This window comes from Sinohyriopsis cumingii, chromosome 9 (assembly GCF_028554795.1).
Source record: "Sinohyriopsis cumingii isolate HCF-2022 chromosome 9, ASM2855479v2, whole genome shotgun sequence".
Lineage (NCBI taxonomy): Eukaryota > Metazoa > Mollusca > Bivalvia > Unionida > Unionidae > Sinohyriopsis > Sinohyriopsis cumingii.
This window is the reverse complement of record NC_142969.1, coordinates 91975876-91999413: the sequence shown is the minus strand read 5'-3', so window position 1 is coordinate 91999413 and position 23538 is coordinate 91975876. Positions and strand designations below refer to the sequence as shown.

Here is a 23538-nt window from a genome sequence, read left to right as displayed (position 1 = left end):
ATATACTAACGTATTGTTAGGACAAAGTTTCGTTACTCACTTTTGATACAAATTTACATTTGGACCTCTTAGCTATGTATGGTAGAGTTATAAATACACTGACAGATTTCAGACCTCCAGGCCAATAAATATGTCACAGTTGCATTATTTAAATTCACATAGTGTTTGGCAATATGTAACGCACCGACAAAAAACGACATTGGTATATATGTGTGTGTGTGTGTGTGTGTGTGTGTGTGTGTGTGTGCAGTGCCGGATTACCAAAATAGGCAGATTATGTAACTGCATTTGAGCCCCACTCCTTTTAGGGGCCCCGCGACAACGGATTAAAATAAGATTTAGTAAATTTTGCCTAATAACATAAAATGTTTGTTTGTTTAATAACATTAATAATTGTTAATATTTGTTTCGTGTAAATCAATTGGTTTAATAAAATTGTTGTTTGGTAAAATTCAAAGCGTATTAGGAGATAATTTGCGAGGGGGTCCCCAATATTTCTACTGCCGAAGGTCCTCCACCGGGTTTAATCCGGCACTGTTTGTGTATATATATATATATATATATATATATATATATATATATATATATATATATATGTGTGTGTGTGTGTGTGTGTGTGTGTGTAATAAAGAGAAAAAGAGTTAAAGAATACAAAAATACCAACCAATGGGTCTGTACACTATCGATCCAATTAAACATATCCCCGTTTGAGTCTAAAGTAACGAACTGTACCTGCCATTTTGGACAACTGACCTACTGAAAACTCATTCTTTTGGTTTCATTTTAACGGGTTCATGACATAACAAACTGGAGTTAGTTTTTGCAGCAGCAATAATAACAAACACCAGCAAAGTATATTCATTACAAAATCATATTAGTTATAAGTCTTTTTATTTCAGTCGCTAAATATCAATGTTTTAGCTTTGCAGGAATACGAAAATATTAGCTCCACGGTATTTGAGTGACCAATCTACCCGGTCAATTGATTCAAGAGGCAACTATTACTATAATCGGGCAAATTTCGTTACGACAAAAATCGATGATCTATCATTGCGGCCAACATCTTTACTATCTTCGGCTTGATTCTTTCTCTCTCTCTCTCTCTCTCTCTCTCTCTCTCTCTCTCTCTCACACACACACACACACACACACACACACACACACAAACACACACACTCATATTTTGAAGTCATTCCGAGGAAGGGTTATTCGTCTTGAATATTCCCATGGAAAATAAAATATTGATAAAAGCTGACAGAACCCAGGACAAAGATATCGTCTGCAACAGCTGTCAGTTATCCTTCTTCCTTATTCCAGTTGACAAATGTCGAACACAGCGATGCGTATAAGAAACAAGAAAGAGCCATTAATGAAGACATTGTATGACAGCTCTACACGGTTCAGTTTCATTCGTGAACCAAAGGAATATTATTACCATGAATTTACTCGGCCAAACTGACGGATTTATATTGCATACGTATGTACAAAAAGTAAGTTGGGTAATAAAGACCGCATAAATACCAAACAAACGTACACATACGAGGTTAACAGTTTGCAACGTTCGATTACGAGCTCAGCTTGGACTATTTTTATAAAACAGACAGGGATTTCTATAGAGGTTCCACTACTGGAGAACAAGAACCTTAAATAAGAGGGAAAACATTTATGTTTGGCACCAGTTTCACGGCAGAAAGATCTTTTCTTGTCATAAGTAGACAGCTATGGAAAATTGTTTTATATTTCTTATTCTTTGCGCAGTTGGATTTGTGTTTGTCAGTAGCCAAGCGGTAAGTTTATCTAGTTTGTTGTTTTTTTTTGGTTTTTTTTTCTTTTTTTTTTTCTTTTTTTTTCGTCTTGGTTTCCTATGGTGGTGCTGGTATGGGTGCTGTTTTCAATTGGAATCTTTTAAAAGGTATTATCGAAAATTGTATTAGCATTCATTTAGGCATTTCATGATGCATGGTATACAGTGATCTATTTTATTGGAAATCTAATGTTAACAACCGAGGTCTACTTTACTGGAAATCCAATATTAACAACTGATATCTACTTTACTGGAAATCCAATATTAACAACTGATATCTACTTTACTGGAAATCCATTATTAACAACCGAGATGTACCTGATTGGAAATCCAATTTTAGCAACGGAGATCTACTTGATTGGAAATCCAATATTAACAACCGATATCTTTTTTATTGAACATACAATATTGACAACCGAGGTCTACTTTACTAGAAATCCATTTTTAACAACCGAGACCTCCTGACTGGAAATCCAATATTAACAACCGCGATGTACCTGATTCGAAATCCATTATTAACAACCATGAGCAACTTTTAATGGAAATCCATAATAAACATCCAACATCTACTTTACTGGAAATCCAGTATTAACAGCCGAAATCTACTTTATTGGAAATCCAATAATAACAACCGAGATCTACTTTATTTAAAATCCAATATTAACAACCGCAGATGAAGTTTTACAAAAAAATATTTTTTTTGTGTTAAAACTAGTCATTAAAAATAATTTAACAAGTACATTAAATATCAAGTATTAGAAAGGTATTTCCAGATTGTCTTTTAACTTACAGTATTTCTTCCAGTCAAAGTTATTTCTGCCAGTAATTTAGAAAACGTTAATTCCGTGTGTCTACAAAAGATATTGATATTGCGTGTCTTGCTGTTATATCGGCATTGTTTCTTCTTGTTGGCACAATGCACTAAATGTGTTCGACTTTTAAACATATATAGTTACATTATCTTTTGTCTAATATATATAAATATTGTTTTCATTTTTTTCAAACTAAAAAATAACGAAAACCAAACATACGTTAACTCAGCCAGAATAATACTTTACAGGATATTATATAGGTTGTTGTTGTTGTGGGGTTTAACGCCATATTTCAGCACACGATAGACTATACATGGCGGCCAGTATTAATGGTGGAGAAAGAACCCGGGAAAACCCCGGAAAGAACAACCGACCCACGAGAAGTTACTGGCAAGCTTTCTCTCATACCCACATTGGCCGAATCCGAAACAAGATATTATATAAGAACGGTATGAGTAAATATATGTTTCGCTTATAAACAGACCTGTTTACAAACTGCTGATGCATACTGTAATACACCAAAAGAGTTTATTTATTGATAGATTTCAACCCTAGCGTGAATCTCGCTAGAAGTAATATGTTTTCCTGACTTCTAGTCAAGTACTGTTGTAAACTGAAAATTCCAACGCGCCCAGACGATAAATAATTTTCCTCTAATTAATACATGACCACAAATATCACAAATGCACAATTGGATGTCAATCTGACAATTGCATGGCTACTCCGTATTACATATCCGTAACGTAGCGCCAGTATTTCACGCCGTGGAAATATACAACTCACCCGCCAACTACAAGGAAATATTTTCACTACGTTACCTTAGGCCATTCAAATAATGATTTTTAAGCGTCATTTCGTCTGTTACCCCTATATCATATTTACCATTACGTTTTGTTTGGACCATGTATGTTTAATTTTTCTCTAATCACTGTGCTAGAAAATAGCCTGGTCTCTATCATATGTTGACAGGTGTTGCACCTTTTATCGCCAAAGGGGCCATATTGACTATGGTGGTCTAGATTAATGATTGGCGTAAGCTTCGCCCTGAATAGGATGTCCTTGAGGTTTTTTAGTCTCCGGTAGGCGACTACAGGTTTGTTAGAGAGGATTAACTTTAGTGCGTCCAACGATTCCACGACTGACCAGTGTTTCCCGATGAGTTTACCTACGTTGGGGTTGCCTGGATGATAAATCAGGATAAATGGTATTCTATCAGCCCATTCCTTCTTTCAAAACGCGCAATACAGAGAATATCAGTGATCTCATCACATGTAAGACCTGTAGCCTTCATCGTGTCAGAGAAACTGAAAAGATACACAAAGGGATCAACCTTCATAGATCTGATTGGATGACAAAAAAGCTGTACAGAAACCCGGTCGCAGAAAACTTCTCCTCCCCATGCCACACTTTTAATGACATAATTCTAATTGCAATTGCACCCAACCCCAACTGGAATTCCGAAACCAGGAAAGAAAACGAATCTTACCGGATGTGCCACCTTAGAGCATTTAAACCAAGCGTTTTAAACCAAGAAAACTAGAAAAAGACAACCATGCACAAATAAAATTATTTTCTGCAGCCGACACATTTTCTTTTAAATAATTCTCTAAATTTGCTTAATAGCCTATCACTACTATCACAATGAAATATCCGGGACATAATATGCGCTTAGATAAATTTACATAAATTAACAGATGTCGCTATGGCTCATCACTTTCTAAGTCAATACAGATATTTCCCAATATCAGGGGGCAGGGTCCAGTTTTTATGTACAAATTTAATGCCGCAATCAGTGACCTAGTATAAAAAATCATAAAAAATCAAATACACAAGTGAGGTCAAAAAGGTCCATATTTTTAGATACCTATATTAAAACAGAGCATAAGAATAGTATTCACTTGACCAGAGAAGTCAATGGCAGTTCATAGCAGAAGAGGTTTATGCACCCCAACCCCTATTTTATACCTGCATTTTTCACATCCAAATGCCATTTTTGACAGCATGTAGTACTCACAATGCAAACGCAAGACCTTTCCCTGGATGAAACTTGAAAAACGTTGTCTACTAAATAGTTTGATGCAATTCAGAATAGTTGTCATCCAAGCCGTTTTTGAGATACTCGGCTTCCCTTGAACCCACGTGTCTACTGCTATGGGAGGCTAGCTCTTCTTCCTAGCCAACTATTGGTATTTCACTATCAACATACTGCAGAGCAACTATGGAAGGTGTACATGACTGACATCAATTTCAAGAACAACACAAGCCCAAAACACCTAGTTCACAAATATATCCATATCTATAAATAGTAAACAATAATAGCTGAAAAAGTCACACCATAGCCTTAAGTTAAGAAATTTGCCAGGGGCCAAATTACGAAACTGGACCCTGCCACCTTAAGGATTTGGCTCAAAATGGTTTATGTCAAAAGTTGTGTACATATCACATATTTAGACATTATCTAGTACATTGGTATAAAGGAAAACTTTTTGTGCACAAAACTAAAAATGGTATTATGCTTTTAAAAAAGTTACCTCTTTGCGGCAAAAAGCACTGCATTATTTACATTGTGAATTATGACTGACTGCATTTCTTGAAAGATTTCAAATTGTTTGCAACCTACAATGCTCTTGGTCTTTGTTTACCACCATAGCATCAGTACAAAATCAAAATTCCTTTACAATGTTTCATAAATGTCAAGAAGAGATCTGGAAGTTATACATTTTAGGAGGGAATAACATAAATGCTATGTTAGGTGTCAGTGGCAGAAGTGAAAAGTTTCTCTAAACTCTTCTAGCAAACTTAAAGAAATCACACATTTAAGTAAATCATGTGCTTTAGAAGTACTCTTAGACTGATATAAAAGAAGTGGTTCCTAACTTTTCATTATCATTCTGGAGATGCTAATAGCAACATCAGTGTTGTGTCAGTGTATATTGGGGGGGGGGGTAATCGCAACACAAGTCTAGCTAGTCTGGAAAAGTTTAATCAATTAACATTAGACAATGCTGGAATATTGATATACTGATGTGTAGGACCCTAAAACTTACAAGGAGTGACATATCAAATAAATTCATTATTACATAGCCAATGAAATTGACCATACATATACAAATTACTCAATACAGTTTAACAGAGAAATTTCTTCTCAGACACCAATTTACTTACAACTGACTTTAATGTTTTCTGGAGTTTACAAAATCATAGTAAATAATAAGATAAGGTATAGAACAAATATTTATAGTGGAAAATCCAGTTCAAGGTAAAAAGCATATCACCGGCTTGGCTTTTGATAAGCACGTACCATAAAACAACTGCAGAAGCTAAGTCTGTCCGTCAAAGTCACTCTCTTGTGCACTTAGATCAGAATGACTATCTGGATGAGATTGAAGCTATTGTTTCTTTCAGCATGACTAACCGATTAATCCTAATCTCTTACTATGCAAACTGACACCTGCAAAAAGAAAAGAAACAAGTGATACTGATGTACTTTTAACATTCAGTGAAAACATAAGACTTTCAGAGGAGAAACTGTATGTGCATTGTCAAATGCATGAAGCTGCCACTTAATTTTAAGCTTTTCCCCCTTTGTTAACTGAACCTAGAAATTTCAAGATATATACATAACACTGAAACATTTTCTACTATCACCCAAGTGTGAGATATGAATCTCTTATGTCAACTTCAGAGTGGGGTCATGAAGGTATAAACTATGTCGGTGTGCTAAAACTTTCATTCTTCTCACCAAAATATACCAAGTAATATGCCATATGCATCATTATTTCTAAGACTGTTCCACTGGTGACATTCAATATTCACAACAGTGTGTTTATGTATGATTCCTCTGAATTCTATCTGCTCCTGTGGAGTTAAATTACTTTAAAGAATACATGTTGACATGCTATGCAATTGTTTAGGCGTGTCTGTATTGAAATGTGAATAGTATTCATAAAAATAGAGGTGCAAAACCTTGACAGCTAGAGAAAGTGCAAGACAATACATTATGGTTACCATTTTGTTCCCATATTTAGTAAGTTATATCCAAAATATGCTACTTTGTCATGATGTAAACAGTTCTCACATGGAGGTACAAAACACAGTTACCTCCCTCTCCAAAGAGCATCACATACAACACTATGTAATATATGGAAAAAGGAAGGAGATATAATAAAGCTAATGCATAAAAATTATTTAAATATACACAAAGAAACAGAAAAGTGTAATAGATGTGGCTGACTGCACCATCAAAAAATGATCAATTTTCCTTAAGGGGGCAGGGTCCAGTTTTTATGTACAAATTTAATGCCGCAATCAGTGACCTAGTATAAAAAATCATAAAAAATCAAATACACAAGTGAGGTGAAAAAGGTCCATATTTTTAGATACCTATATTAAAACAGAGCATAAGAATAGTATTCACTTGACCAGAGAAGTCAATGGCAGTTCATAGCAGAAGAGGTTTATGCACCCCAACCCCTATTTTATACCTGTATTTTTCACATCCAAATGCCATTTTTGACAGCATGTAGTACTCACAATGCAAACGCAAGACCTTTCCCTGGATGAAACTTTTGAAAAACGTTGTCTACTAAATAGTTTGATGCAATTCAGAATAGTTGTCATCCAAGCCGTTTTTGAGATACTCGGCTTGCCATGAACCCACGTGTCTACTGCTATGGGAGGCTAGCTCTTCTTCCTAGCCAACTATTGGTATTTCACTATCAACATACTGCAGAGCAACTATGGAAGTTGTACATGACTGACATCAATTTCAAGAACAACACAAGCCCAAAACACCTAGTTCACAAATATATCCATATCTATAAATAGTAAACAATAATAGGTGAAAAAGTCACACCATAGCCTTAAGTTAAGAAATTTGCCAGGGGCCAAATTACGAAACTGGACCCTGCCACCTCAGCAACAAGCTGAAATAAACTGCTGAAACATAATAAAGCTAATAGGTTGAATTCCTGTAGAAACAGCCATGTAAAGTTTATCAAACATAACCGGTTTTCTGCTTTATTTGTTTGTCTTGTCTGTTTTGAATTTGCCTTTGAAAAAGACTCATTATAGATCTCGAAAGCGCTCATACGGGCTAGATACTAGTTTCGCACTTTTCGTAGTGAGTTTACTGCATTTATCTTAATACATCCCTGGCACATGTAATCCATTGCTGGATCCAGTGCACTTGAAATGATTGGTATTCGTCATATGATTTTCATTCTTTATATATATATATATATATATATATATATATATATATATATATATATATAGTCAAACGTATTAAAGCATAAAAGATATACGAAATAAACGAAATGTTAGGTTTAAAGAAAATACATCAGTGTCAACAGAAAAAGAATGGCCCTATGTAAAGAGCCGACAGATGTATATATCAATGCGACAAAAGCGAACAGGCGTATATGCATATATGCTTATCACGCTGTATGTACACGTAATTATTACGACGTATGGAAGCGTGTACATCAACCAAGCCTACCATAGATGTAAATGATGTTATAATCTGTTGTCTAATTTTTAGATGTATGCGATTAGTGGTCTTATATTACGACCATGTGAGAAAGGTCACAATCTATGGCCTCGTGTTTCGAAACATTTATGATACAAAAGGACACCCTCTGAAGATAACTTGCAATTCATAAGACATCGTTCACCGTAGCCAACGAAAAGGGCCATTGCAATCTTGGGAACATTCATCTCCACTACACCGTAGCCAACCAAAAGGGCCATTTCAATCTTGGGAACATTCATCTCCACTACACCGTAGCCAACAAAAATGGGCCATTGCAATCTTGGGAACATTCATCTCCACTACTTCTGGCATTAATTAATTCGCTTTTATATATAAAAAAAATCGGGAATATGTATTTCCAGTACTATTGACACTAATTAATGCACTTAAATTAAATCTTGGGGACACGCATCTCCAAAAATACTGACATTAATGTAATTGTATTTGTTTCGCCTTTCATTTATAGTTCCTTCTCTCCGTTCTCTTTAGCTTCATCGTCTTCTACATTCTTTTCTTTTCTTTTGAATGAGATAGTTTAAATCATGGTATTTTAGTTTTAAAAATTGTCGTGGGTCAGTACAGTTTGCATATTTGAGGCAAGAAATGATTGAGATTTTGCTAATTGCCACTAAGCTTATATCGTAGAACAAGGCTACTGCATACGAGAAAAAATGCATGTTAACACTGTTAACTTTAACGCTAACTGGGGAAGACAGCACAATTATAATGGATTTATGGTGTGAGAAGTCTGTTACAAATTTATGTTAACAGTACACATTTCGCATACTAATGGTTACTAATTTAGAAGATGGAATTCATTTTAATCGAACTTATCTTAAGGAAAATTTAGTACAATTGTATACTTAATAATTTTGACATTTGTTATGTGACTTTGGCATGACTGTTTTCTTGTGACTTTCTTTGGACTTTCTTTTGTGCCTTTTTTTTACCTGTGAGTTTCTCCCTGGATGAGTAAGAAATGTCCTATGCATTATATCATAACTCACCTCGAGTATATATAATCACTTCAACAGGGGAACCACCAAGTAATTTCTGAGGTCACACAGTTTCTGCCTCACTTGCACAAAAATATTGGTGTTTTCGGAAAGAAATTTCAAAACGTGACAAGTGGAAACTTCTGTGTGCAAGAGGGAAAACTATTTCCAACTGTTATTGTTAAAAACTATCCCAACGTTAGAGCAACTAGTCTTTCTTTCTATTGTTACTTTCAATTCATTCTAAATATAGAGTGTAATGTATTCGACTTTCATTCATTCGAACTCCGATTATACGAATACCCGATATTATCCGCTATTCGTCCCGTTGCGATATATTATCCAAATTGTGAAAACCATCACGAGCAGCATGTTCGAGTTATTGAATCGTAATTAATGTCGGTCAAAAGTGAGTACCGATTATCCGAAGGCGGGTTATGTTTATTGTTCATCGCTAATCCAGTAATTGACTACCCTTTTGATAGCCCAGTTTTTAATTAAATTAATGGCAGTAATTTTATATAAAGTAGGTTTGATAATAGAAAGTCGAAAAATCATATAAACCCACTGAAAGCTACATTGGACGGCAAAACTAACGAAAGCGAGGACCAATAGGATATACCCCTTACCCGTCTCGTACTTACCAACCCCATCGGAACTAAGGGACGATGCAGCTGTATAAAGAACGGATTTTATCTTCTGAGATGTATTAACATTATCATGAAATAAAATGGAGAAATAAACAGCGACATGGAGGAAAAGAAACATTTTTAAATTCGACCCATCTTGCTACACCATACATGCATACCGTACTTGGGAAATGTTTGCAATGTAGCTGGATGGAGTTATTTTTTTTTTCTTGTTAGGTGGTGGAAGTCGGTAATGCAATATGTAAATCACCTGTTTTGCAACTCAGAAGAGGTATGTGAGAACATTGAGATGAACTTGCATCACAGAAGAGCTATTTTGAGAACACGGAGATGTATTACATACTTGCATCTCAGATGAGCTATCTTGAGAACACTGAAACTATTTAGATACTTGTACCTCAGATGAGCTATTTTGAGAACACTGAGACGTATTAAGTAGCTCAGGAGATTTACACATATTCATAACTAAGAAGAGCTATGTTGAGAACACCGAGAGGCATTACGTACTCGCGGTTCAGACGAGCTATGTTGAGAACACAAACGTATTGCATACTTGAGTCTACAACGATATAGATACATCTAGATGTATTATATACTTGCGTCTACACTTATATAGATACATTGATACGTATTATATACTACAGCACACATTATACAGATACACTGCAACGTATTATATACTTGAGTATACGTGATTATACATTGCGACGCATAAAAGGACAAACTGATGTTTCCTTGACTTTTACAAAGTCGTCATTAGAGGCATCTAGTGACCTAGTAATTTTTGAAATCAAATGAAATGAAAATAAAAAGAAAAAAAGTAAGTCATACTTGAACAAGAATTTGTTTGGAAAACACTTGTGCCACCATGTCTGAATGCTGTTAGTTGTCTGCTCTACAGAGTAGAATGCAATAGACCAACAAAAGTGTATGTTCACCAAAAATAAACTTTCTATCAGGCCATCAAAATAAACATAGAACTAATCAAGTTAAATTTCATTTGACTAGTTGGTTTTAACTCAACAGTACTAAATAGATTTTCATCAAATTTTTTTTAAATGTAATTGCAAATGTAAAGATCGGTAAACAAATTGTAAACATGTACAAAAGGTTTAAAGTATGAAAAACAAATACAGCTTTGTTTATGGGTCACAATATGTAAAGAGGTTGTCTAGATGTAAATACAAATATAAGTAACAAATTGATCAGTCTACCCAAAACGGATTTTGCTGATTAGCGCTTGCTACAAAAATTATTTTCATAAAAATACCCAACAAATTTGAAAGTGTATAAAAAAGGAATCGTGTTTTAACGATCCAAACATATAGTAAGATTATCCATTTTGGACCATGATATGTGTAAAATTGAATCGATCTAAGATAGATGGCTTTTGTGATCAGATGTACAGACTGACAGCAGAAAGACAATATGCTGCATTTCCCAATCTTTTCTGCTCTCATATATATATATAACATTCTTTCATCTGCAGGCCTATAGATCAATGTCATTGCAATCCTTTCTTTTTCGGTTTCCCTCTCCCATCTCATGCATAAGAGTCACACGATGCAGAACTTTCGAGTGAGAGAGAAAAACAATTTAGGCTGGATAAAAACCTAAAACTGAACTTACACTAAGTAACCTACAATAATATGGTTTGTCGTAACGATATGTTTACACCTTCCCTGGGATCTCTCTACAGCATTCATAATATCAATGATACATAGTTGCAATAACCTGTCGACACTATAAGTTAAATTTGTCGGTTACGATGCACACATATTGTAACGTATTTAATGCTTTAGTGTTGTTGTTTTTGTTGTTGTTATTTCTTAAACCTATTATAATGTTCTAAAAATCGATTATTTTTAGTGAAATATCAAAATGTCTAAAAGCCTCTCTCTCTCGATCTGGACCGTCGTAGGAAGATACCAACAAAATTCTTTGCAATTAGGAGAGTTGGGGATTGTCACACGATATCTCTGGACCTCAGAATGATGGTAAAGTTGAGTCAAACTGTCCAAAGGAAAAGAGAGAGAGAGAGAGAATTGTATGGTTAGTTGTAATGTTAATTAATGCAGAATAATGACTTAAATCAACTGTAAAATATTAAAATATTTTTAGTATCTCTTGTTGGTTCTTCAAATCACTTAGTTTTATATTCTACGCTAATTTTCATACGACAGTACGTGAATGCCTGAGAATATCGTGTACAAAATACTAACTGCTGGTGGTTCTCTACTTTCTTCATAAAAGAAAACATATCTCATGTTTAAATCATAAGTGTGTTTTATATTGATTTAATCAATGTGAATCAAAATAGAAACTAAAACATAAAACAGTCAAATTATACATTTCAATTGTGATTGTGAACAACAAGAAACAAAACTAGAACTACATTTTGTAGCGGACACTCTCATAGGGATGTGTGGAGGGGGTTCATTCACTCGGTCAATACACAATTTCCCGGAATATATCTTAACTCCATTCAAAGGGAAAATATATGTATTTGTATGTGCTATAAATAATCAATGTGTATGATGTGTACGCTGTATCACTGAAATTCAACTCGTTATATAGATTTTTAATTAAAAGAAAACGAGGCAAGACTAGTTTCCTTTTAATGAAAAATGTAGACTTCTCGTGGTATATCACTGATACAGCGTATTCTGCAAAATTACATACTACGTCGACGAACATTGTGTTGTATCATTGTGGCATATATGTATGTATGTATGCATGTATCTTTTATGTATGCATGCATGTATGCATGTACGTATGTATTTATGCATGCATGAAGTTATCTATCTCAGTGAACATATGTTATGTACTTTGTCAGCCTGCTGCTCATGTCAAGAGAATACGAGAGATGGAGACTGATTTGAGGAGGTACCAGAAACTGCATCAAGACGGAATACGTAAAATACAGGTACTGGAGAAGGAACTTACAAAGCACAAAAATGTAAGTAGTTATTGCTCAATATTCACAAAATGTTATCGACTCCAACCCGGTCTAAGAAGGTCATTGTTGCGAATTGTCTCTATTTTTATTTACTGATAATCGAGGGATAAATTGTTTTCAGTAAGGCGATCCATGGGACTACTGACAGTGTATCCCTGTTAGAATATTCGCGTAAATGCTATTGAGACAGTCTATACATCGTATCCATGTTGGAGTATGTTTATACAATGCTATTCAGACGGTCTATATATTGTATCCATTTCTGAATATCTGTATGCAATGCTATTCAGAAAGTCTATACATCGTAACCATGTTGGAATATCCATATGCAATGCTATTTCGACAGTCTATACACAGGATCCATGTTAGAATATCTGTAAACAATGCTATTCAGAAGTCTATACACCGTCTCCATGTTGGAATATCTGTAAGCAATGCTACTGAGACAGTCTATACATCGTATCCATGTTGGAGTATGTTTATACAATGCTATTCAGACGGTCTATATATTGTATCCATTTCTGAATATCTGTATGCAATGCTATTCAGAAAGTCTATACATCGTAACCATGTTGGAATATCCATATGCAATGCTATTTCGACAGTCTATACACAGGATCCATGTTAGAATATCTGTATACAATGCTATTCAGAAGTCTATACACCGTCTCCATGTTGGAATATCTGTAAGCAATGCTATTCAGACAGTCTATACATCGTATCCATGTTAGACTATCTGTTTAATGCTATTCAAAAAGTCAATATATGCAAGTACTCCCCAGCTATCCACATCGGTGTCTGAAGTCTTGAAGTATATTTTGCACATATCTAGGAAGCTCAGGTGTTTGAAACCTGGCGGCCTGTTTCAGAGACCTGCTTGCCGAAGAAGGTGTCCTTATGTATAGATCCATAATCCAATCAGTCTATATGTCCAAGTCCTCGTAGGCGATGCTGTCTTAGAAGTGTGACCATGCTGAAGATATGTGAACGCTCTATAACCCCTTCTTGGAAAATATATCCTTCCAGAAGATGCCATGGATTCGTTGGAGGCAATATGGGTACAATGTGTTTTGTCTCTTATGTTGGTACAAATATAGTGGCAATGACTCGTTACCATACAGGGTCGTGCTGATAACTCTGGTTTGGGATACTTATATTTTGGTGTGTTTTGTCAGTTTGTTCTTGTTTCTGATCCTCTTGCTCACACTAAAGATTACTGAAAAAGCCTTTCCAATGCGGAGTTGAGATCTGCGTCAAGAAAGAGATTGTCAGTGATGGTAGACCCAAGGCGTGTGCACTGGAAGATTCCTTAAGTTCTTAGTTTTTTATGTTGATGGAAGGTGTATATTGAACAAGCTCAAACATTACTGCAATCGACTTTTTATTATGATGATAAGCCAAACTACTAGAATCTTGTGAAAATTGGTCAATGAGGTTTTTGGAAATGAGCTGCTGTGACCATATCAAGGATGATGGAAACCTTGCGGCTCTTGATTTTGGTTAGTAGACGTAAAAGGTTGTAGAGTTTAAACCTTGTATACAGGGAGATTCCTTCGTTTGATGAGCCAAACACGTGTTTTATCAGAAGAGCGATGACTATCCCTAACAGTGTAGGGACAAGAACAAATCTTTGTTTGACCCCAGCGCGTATAATAGAATCAACTGAACTGTGATATGTATGTTTTCATGGACGGATTGGACCATTGTCAGGAGCTTTGGGGGTCATCTCTTCTGATCTATCAGCTCGAACAATCCACTCTGCTGACAATGTCTAAAGCATTTGTGAGATCTAGGAAGGCTACGTAGAATGGTTTCTCTGCACCTTTCACTTCCATCGCAGTAGTCTAAGTGAGCAAATCATGTTGATGGTGGACCTTTTGGCTCTGAAGTCGCACTATGACTCAGGGTAGACTCGACTCGCTAGTTTTCGCTCAGGGCATTTCGAGCAAACACCTTTCCTATGTTTCTCATTATTAGGTATTCAAATCGCTCCTGTCATCTATTGTTTTATATAGAGAGATGCTGTTAGCTTCTCTCGTATCTTGTGGTACTTCACCCTCTTTCCCGCACAGTGGTGGTGTTAAAGTTGGATGGACTGTTCACATTTGAGGGTGCTATGCCATCTTTTTCGGGAGACTTTCTGCTTTTTTGCTACGTTATCTGTATAGTCTTGTAGAGTTGATCGACGGTTGGTTATCAAGTTCGACAAAGGTAAGGTAGGCATGCTCTCATGGCGTTCAGGGCTGTATAATTGCAACGTTTTGCCGGAATTACAGCTTCATGCTTTTTCTACCCACCTTTACACTTGCCTGGCGGGGTCATTTACGGCCATTTCTGTAACTAATGTTGGAGTTGCTGTCTTTTTATGCCATGTTACATGTCTGATGTTGGCCGCGTTTGATGATGTCTGGATGTTCTGACATAGCTGCAGTCAATAGTCATTAGCATAGCGTATTGCATCTGTTGTGGGTAGCTTTTGGTATTTCTCGCTGCTTGTAGAGTTTTCTTGCTTGTGGCAGCCTTGAATTAGCGAAAGAGATGCAATTGGCCACAGGGGCTATGATTATTTCACTAGAGTTGGCTTTGAAACAATACTTGGTCTTGATATGTTGTTTGTCATAAACGGACAGGGATGTGCTCCAGATAACATTCGCCAGCTGCTTCCATTTCTGCTGATCACTCGTTTCAGGGCTTTTGGAGCGGAGAGCTTCTTTCAGAGCGTCAATATATACCTGTGACTGTTCTTTGTCAGCTGTGATGCCAACATATACTAGTTACGTTCAAAGTTGATCAGGAAGCTTTATATATTGCCCTTAACCATCTTATCGTTCTACTTGTAACTATTTGGTTTTGATAACGCTGGTCGATCTAAAACTTTTTCTCATTTTTAAATAATCATGTAGATAACCTTTTGTACGACGCTAAATAGCCTGACCGTGCTGGTGCACCGTAAAAATAACAATCAATCAAAGATCGTTCGCCTTGCCCTAAGGTCGGGCATGGTATCCTTGCCAAATCACGAACACGCCATCTGTCTTACAGCTTCCGAACCAAAACGGTAGATTTTGTGTCCGGGGCTGGAACCTAATCAACGCCAATTAACTGAAAGATGCGATTCACTTCACCCAACAATTGTCATATCCAGCAAATCCTAATCTAAGAACGTCACTATACTCACCTTTTGCTTAGCAAAGATAAAATGAAGTTGATTCATATGACAGTATATAAAAGGAATGGAATAATCAAATGCTTACAAATACATAAGTTAAATTACCTGTCGATTCTACACCTCTTTTATGTGAAGAAAACAGCATCTGCCTTCTAAAATAAATAAGCTGAAATCAAAGCAGAGAAAAGAATGTAATCGTAGAGCTTCATATAAAATATCTAAATTAGTATCAACACCTGTGCAAGGCATTTCTACGATATTCAACCATTCTGAAGTCAGTCTTCAAGCGCTACGAGGACACAATGGATGCCCCCCTCCCATGCTTTGTATTTCTTTACATAATCACATTAACTGGAATCCTACCGGTGCTACAAAACTGTGTAATGTTTCAGCGTGGTAAGACTATCACTCCTTTTTTACGTACCAGATTATTTCTGGATTCAAGTGTCAAGTGGTTGATTATTAGCATACATACAACAATTTCCTCATCATAACAAATGCAAGAAAGATGCAGAAGGACAATTTGTAGTAGTTACGTTTATAGAGCAATTTGCTGGTTGACTGCATTCAGTTTACTAGATTATTTATTATTAGTAATTATTAAATAATATAATATTTAGTAATTCAGAAGTTTGAAGACAGAAAATCACCTGTCATATATTTCGGATTAACTACACCGGTATGCATGAGTTTTGCAGCACAAAGGAAGTTTGGTACAACAAAATTATTTATTCTTGGGCACATGGAAGTTTGCTTGTTACCTTAAGGTACGTGCGTGAAACCAGTGTGAAGCAGCCAGAATTTGAAATAATATTTGTTTTTCTTTCACATTTTGATAGGTTCTTGAAGAATTTCGTCTCGTCTGTTCAGCATTCAGTCACGAACAAGGAGATCCGAATTTTAATGGTCCTGTTGCCCCAAAACCTGACCAGAAACAGACAATAGCAGAACCGGTGTCAGGGATAGTAGTGGAATCAGCCGATGCTGTGGTGGCATCAAGTGACCACATCTACATCATTGTTAAGTACAAGACTATTGAAAAACACCACGTCCTGTGGGCATATAACATCCGGGGTCAAATGATCCCAATTCAAGGTAAACTTTATTGACAGTTTTTGATTGATTGATTGATTGATTTAGTTTTAACGGCGCATCAGCACTGTTAGACTAGTTAGCGCCAAACAAAATGCTATATGTATAATCTTTTAAAAATTATAAAAAGTCTCATATCGAACAGCGATATAAAAAAGGAATAGTTGAAATAAAACGATAAGATGGTAACGGTGAAAAATAAAGCTTCCCGATCAACGGGGGGGGGGGTGATGTAAATGTTGTATGTTAATGAAGAAGATGAAAAGGTATTAAAAAAGGGACGGTATATATATTGCATAAAACTGCACGAGGTGATGGCATAAAAGTTAGAGTTTAGAGTAAACATTCACTGCTTTCAGGAACTCTATAATACGAGTGATGTTTACATTATCAGAAAGTTCCTTCGTATTATGCACATTGTAATACTGATCGCACGTAGGTTGCAGGTCAAAACACTCTGTGATAAAGTGTTTAACAGTAAATGGCTCATTGCGAGAAACGCACTCTGGTGGGTCTTCACCTTTTAGTATGTGGGAGTGGGTGATAAAAGTATGACCAATTCGGATTCTTGCAATGACTATCTCCTCCCTACGCATGGTTCTGAAGGAAGGAGTCCATAATCCTAGAGTTGGCTTGATTGCATGAAGTTTGTTATTCAATGCATCATTCCATGATGCCTGCCACTTCTGACAATAGGAATTTCTGACACTAGGTTTAAAATCAGTATACGGTATTTTAAAAACAGATGGTTCTTGAGTAAGGGCCATTTTAGCACCGCGATCTGCTTGTTCGTTACCTTTAATACCAATATGACTAGGTAACCAACAGTATATTATGTTGTGGGAGACACTCAGCCTGGTATTTTTAACGAGTATGCTTTTCAATAATGGATTCTCCAGTTTTCTGTTGTGTAGTGACTGAAGTACTGATAGTGAGACGGAGAAGATACTGTTTAAAATACGTTTGTTTTCTATAAGGTGCAGAGCAAGGTCTTTTGCTCTGATTTCGGCTGAAAATATTGATGTTGCAATTGGTAAGCGAACTTGCGTTGTGTGATTTCCACAAACGAAGGCTGCAGCAGCCTTTTCCTCATCCTTTGATCCATCCGTGTATATTATTGCGTAGTATTTTAAGTTCGATGAGGAGTTCATGGTAAGAGTTGTCTCGGATTTGTTAACATCATGTAGCATAAAAAGTAATTTAGGTTGTTTAACTAGCTAGGCTGGTATTTCGGAGTTGGACGTTTACTGAAATATAGAAATATCAATTTTTGTACTGTCAAGGCTACATGATATTCTAATGCCAAAGGAAGGTATGGCGTTTGTTTTTTTGTTTCGTTGGAGGAAGTACGGCGGTGATTTTTTTGTTGTTAGGTAGGGACCTGCCTTAAGTGCACGGAAAAGTTTCTTCTGTTTCCATGCTTTCAGTGTCTCCAAACCTGTTATAGAGTGTGATGGGGTTATCGGATACGTTTTGCTGCCTATTTCCATGAGATTTGTTTTTATTCTTTGGTGATTTCGATGGTGGTTTATTATTAAAAGTTGTCTGATTAGATGCTGTGTTTTTGTGCTTGTTAATAGAGGCGTTAGAGCTTGGTGTTGAATTGAATAAATCTGTCTGTGCTTGAGCGTTCTTCGTTGTTTTGGGATTGTTCTTCACTACAGTGAAGAAAAATGGGCCATGATGGACTGTATTGGTCTGTACAAGTTTTCTGGCTTATGGATAGGGAATGCTAGCTGTGTAGTTCACCCTCTGTATTTCGTTCTCCTGTTTCCATGTATCACAATCCATAGAATTGGCATGGTGCTCCTTTGCATAGTTGATACAATGCGGAGTTGCTCTACAATCAGCTTCCTGGTGAGAATGGTCTCCGCATCGCCAATATTTGGCTTTTTGAGCAGCGGTCTTCGTGATGGCCATATTTCTGACACTTATAGCATCGAAGGGGGTTTGGAATGTATATCTCAACCTTCACTCTGGGTACTGATGGTTTTCTGAAGGTGAGTACAGTGGTGTTGGTGTCCTGCAGGTTGTTGTTATGTTTAATACGTATTCTACGTACTGCAGTGACACCTTCGTTTTTCATTCCCTCAGTGATATTTTTGTCGCTGATTCCAGCCAAGTCTCAAAATCGAATCACGCCTTTTAACGTATTCAGTATGCTCGAGCGAATGAGGTCACTGGAATATCGAAGAACGTTTTCATTTTCTTGATATTTTCTGTCTGACCGCGTCGCTCACACTCAACAAGATGGCAATCTGATTTGAACATTTTGACACATTTTGGTGTGCCAATCGAACCTGTGATTGTTTGTTCGATGACAAACGGTGATAGTGCAGCAAGCCGTTTTGTGGCATCTTTCGACTGTATAACCATGAAGCGTGGAAATGACTCCACAGTACATTGTTCGTCATCTGACTCAGATCCAGATTTGGTGCGTTTATTTTGATTTTCGTTTGGATTTTGGATTGTTTAAAGTTCATCACCCGTTCTTCCCGCCCACCATGGAGACCAACAAGACGACACTTTTCACGTTCAATGGATGCATTGATGCTATATTCAGTTGTCGAAATTACATCTGATTGACCTGTGAACCCACCACCTTCTAGGGTCGGAAAAGGTACCTCCCGATTGACCCGTTAAGCCACCGCCTTCTACGAAGTCTTCTTAGACTTGGGAATGGGAAAGATAAAAGGGCACCGGTGGTATCAAGAGAAATACAAGAAGAAAGATAAAGAAGGTGAGCGAGTAAATAAAGACTCCCTAGGGCTCTGCGTCACTAGTCGATTTTGACGAGACCAGGCCCATCCCGATCACCCGTCTAGAAGAAGTAGAGCCCACAGTAGTGTATTGTATCAAAAGGCCTCTGCTCAGCTACCTGGATCATTTTCTCCCCCGGCACGGGATGCAACACACGGCAGACTGGTTGTATCTTGTCAGTTGCCTCTTACGACACGTAGTGAGGACATGTCGGGCAATTCTACAACCCTGAACCTACGGGGGGGGGGCGGGTTTAGCTTATTTGACATTAATTGCAGATAAATATCATAACCATCCGGGACTCAAATGGATCTAATAAAACTGATCTGAGTTCAGACAAGTTTTGCATCAACATAAAATATTAAGTGGGTAGATGCTTCTTTTATGTCGTGACATTTGTGTGATCAAGTTGGCATACCATGAAAACAATGATAGATATCTGGTAAAATAGAAAACAATAAGAAAGATTGAAAGCATACCTTGGTATATCTGTTATCGTTATGCAAGATTTCAAACGTTATGAATAAAAAGCAGCAAACCGGAACACAGTTGAAGCTGTAGACAAAATATTTCAGCTTTGTTTTGTATACCAAGGAAATTCGCCAGGGTTCATAGATGCTAAATTAGAACCTTTAACCCAGTATGATTTTGGTATAAAAGCAATTGGGACATGCATAGTTTCAACAATCTACATTGCTGAATAAATTGTCCTTGTACCTATCCAGTACAGCCATTTATGCGCATTTATTACTTTAAAAATATGTTAAGTTTGCCCCTCGGGAGTAGGTTCTGTTCTTAAATAAAACTATGGATAGATTAAATGTTTTTTACATATCCCCTTCCCCTCCATGTGCGCTAATTTTGATGTTCTCTAAATTTAATTCGTATTTTATTTCTATTTTTTGCATATACTTGATAGGGGAAATCTATGTATTTAGTGATCTTGTCCAACAAACACTTAAATGGATAATCATCATATATTTTTGGCACGTAATACGTTTGTTTTCTGTTATTCACATTTAATCTGTATCCTAAATGAGACATTTGTAACGTTGGGATGACTTGTGTCGTTTCTCCATTTCATTTGCTTTATTTAAATTATACACTTGTACAACTTAACCAACTCAGTTTGTGTAGATATAAGCTCTTATACAGCATGATAGTAGGATATGGCTATTGCTCACTCAGTGTACTAGTACTGGAATATGTCGATGAAATATGTATACGCATGGAGTTTCGAACTATTTTAAAATTTACAGTGATTCAGTGGTCCATTCATTCCATTCTATAACTGTTGTTAATAATATTATATTGTAGACGGAGATCACCTTGGCACAGTTCATGTTGTAGAGAATAATAACCCAGGAAAGACGGCCCTGAAAATTAATAAGACGGCTCTGCATGACGTTGAACTTCTTTACTTGAAGGTGCTCTCGGAGGTTTCAGAAGTTACACTCGTTTTCCGGATGTCTGCCATCATTGGAGGAGGTAGTCAGAACTTCCCTGAAGTGGAAATTATACACGCATCACCTAGTGATATCATAGCGAATAGAAGTCAGGACCTGTCTCTGAAAGTGACAGTGAAATCCACTGACCCGACAGTGACTGGACTCTTGAACTATATATCAATTGATAATAGTATGAATCCGCCACTATTAATGGATCTTCAGGGAAACGACCCTCGTCTTAACGGAACTATGACGGATGTCCCTGGCGGCAAGGAATGGACAGCCACTGTGGATTCTTCTCTCGTGGCACTGGGCGGAATGCTTTCCTTCAGAATAATGGTTCTTCAGCAGGAAGGTATTATCTCCCAGATGTACATAGGGAAAACATTCAATATATATCCCGAAAGCCGAGAAGCCAGCAAATCACCGTTCCCCGAGAACAGCGTGGCCCTTCTATCCATCTATGGACCTTCAGGAAGCACCTTGATTGTTAAACCCCCAGTTGGAGCTCTATGGTGTTATGCCTTTGGAAGTCCATCCCCTACGACAACAATAAGCAGGATCAACTATGATGGGTCTCGCACTCTTATCAATGGCTCTATTTACTCCTCCGGCAAGTACGATTCTGCTACTGCCATTACATTCCAGAATGTCAAAAAAGACATAGAGGGTATGTACGTCTGCGAGGCAGCCGCCGGAAAAAGCAGGCGAGAGGAATTTATTCAAGTCAGGACAAATATATAGGATTCAGTGACTGGTGCATCATTTTAAAAGAAGTCACACTATTAACCTCGTTATCATTACGAGTGAATAGCAGTTCATAATGGTAATGCAGCTTAGTAGACCTAGTCACGTTTTATAGTTTGATTAGCAAACGCCATTCCAACCACAGTAAAAACTATTTTAAAAAAGTATTTGCCCGTGTTTTAACGAATCTTTCAAGTACTTCTTCAAATGAGTTTGTCATGTTGAATACTAATTTCTGCCAGTATATACCAAAACACCTATGAGGATAGGGTCAGGACTCCTTTGTAAGATTTGTAAACGATGTGTTTATAAGGATGATACTATTTTATATATATGCGTGTTCATTGTGTGTTCTTATATTACCTGTATAAAGGACAACTCTCCTGGGTCTAAAAACTTACACATGTGGATTTAGTTCTTAAATAAAGCACAACGAATATGTATAATACATAACTCTAAGAGTGTATGTTTTTTGTGTGTATATCTATGTTTCTTTGCGTGTTTATTTTTAAGAATATTTATACAAACTCAATAAAAATGTAAAGTACTTTTTTGTAGTAGTTATATGTCTGTAATACGAATTATTAAATACATTATTTGTATTTAATCTTGTTACGACTTTAGGAAAGATAAACACAGGTTTTGTAAAGATCAATATATAATTTAATTCCGTAGAATACAAAGTGAAAATTAAAAAAAACTTACAGTATGGTGAATTAAATCCCAAATAGTACAAAATGTTCATCAAGAGTCCAAATGTATAAAGTTCCAACTGAATTCCAAAAGTATTTCAAGTAGGATTCATGAATGCCTTGATATGCACGTAGTCTCGAAAGTGCTAATGTCTCAGTTACCTTGGTTGTGGTGATGTTCTAAGGTTAAATTGATGTATCACAATAAAGTAATCCATGACATGTTCTTGTCTGAATTCACTATAATTCCAACTTAATGTACCAGCCGAGAATAATATTAATGAACACTTTTGTATTTCCAGTGACTTATAATTTGAATAAATAAATCACCCAAATAAAAAGCTGAACACAACAATAAGACTATGATTATGCATGAAGATGTTGAGGCAAGAATGAGCAATATTTATAAAATCAATAATATTTACCACTGTACTTTAGCTAGGTCGAAATTACTATTGTCTGAAAATACTGTCAATTAATAGAACTTCCATTCTATAATTTTCATTGTCAGAATAAACACTATTCTTTAAACTCAAATTCAGGTAAACATGCTTACATTAATAATGATCTGAATAGAGCAATGTTATATATATATATATATATATATATATATATATATATATATATATATATATATATATATATATATATATATATATCCCACTGCGGGTCCGGGGTTGTAGAATTGGCCCGACGTGCCTCGCGTGTCGTAAAAGGCGACTAAGTAGAGGCAACCTGTTTGCCGTGGGTTACGTCCCGTGTCGGGGGAGGAAAGGATCCTGGTAGTTGAGCAGAGGCTTTCCATGCAATACACTACTTTGGCCTCTACTTCTCTTAGACGGGTGGTCGGGATGGGCCCGGTCTCGACAAATCGGCT

The 23538-nt window shown here is 36.5% G+C and overlaps 1 protein-coding gene across 1 annotated transcript; it reads left to right on the top strand.

Moving 5' to 3' along the window:
* The first annotated feature begins 1490 nt into the window (after positions 1–1490).
* Positions 1491–22516, top strand: LOC149792237 (uncharacterized). The gene is made up of 4 exons (XM_089969372.1): positions 1491–1787; positions 12631–12753; positions 16762–17017; positions 21092–22516. Exons 1-4 carry the CDS (start codon positions 1722–1724, stop codon positions 21964–21966), a joined length of 1320 nt encoding a protein of 439 aa, XP_089825498.1. The 5' UTR covers positions 1491–1721; the 3' UTR covers positions 21967–22516.
* The last annotated feature ends 1022 nt before the right edge of the window (positions 22517–23538 follow it).

Coding starts and splice junctions, on each gene's coding strand:
- LOC149792237 (XM_089969372.1), top strand. CDS start 1,722: ATGGAAAATTGTTTTATATTTCTTATTCTTTGCGCAGTTGGATTTGTG. Junction 1,788..12,630: donor TGTTTGTCAGTAGCCAAGCG/GTAAGTTTATCT, acceptor GTACTTTGTCAG/CCTGCTGCTCATGTCAAGAG. Junction 17,018..21,091: donor TCAAATGATCCCAATTCAAG/GTAAACTTTATT, acceptor ATTATATTGTAG/ACGGAGATCACCTTGGCACA.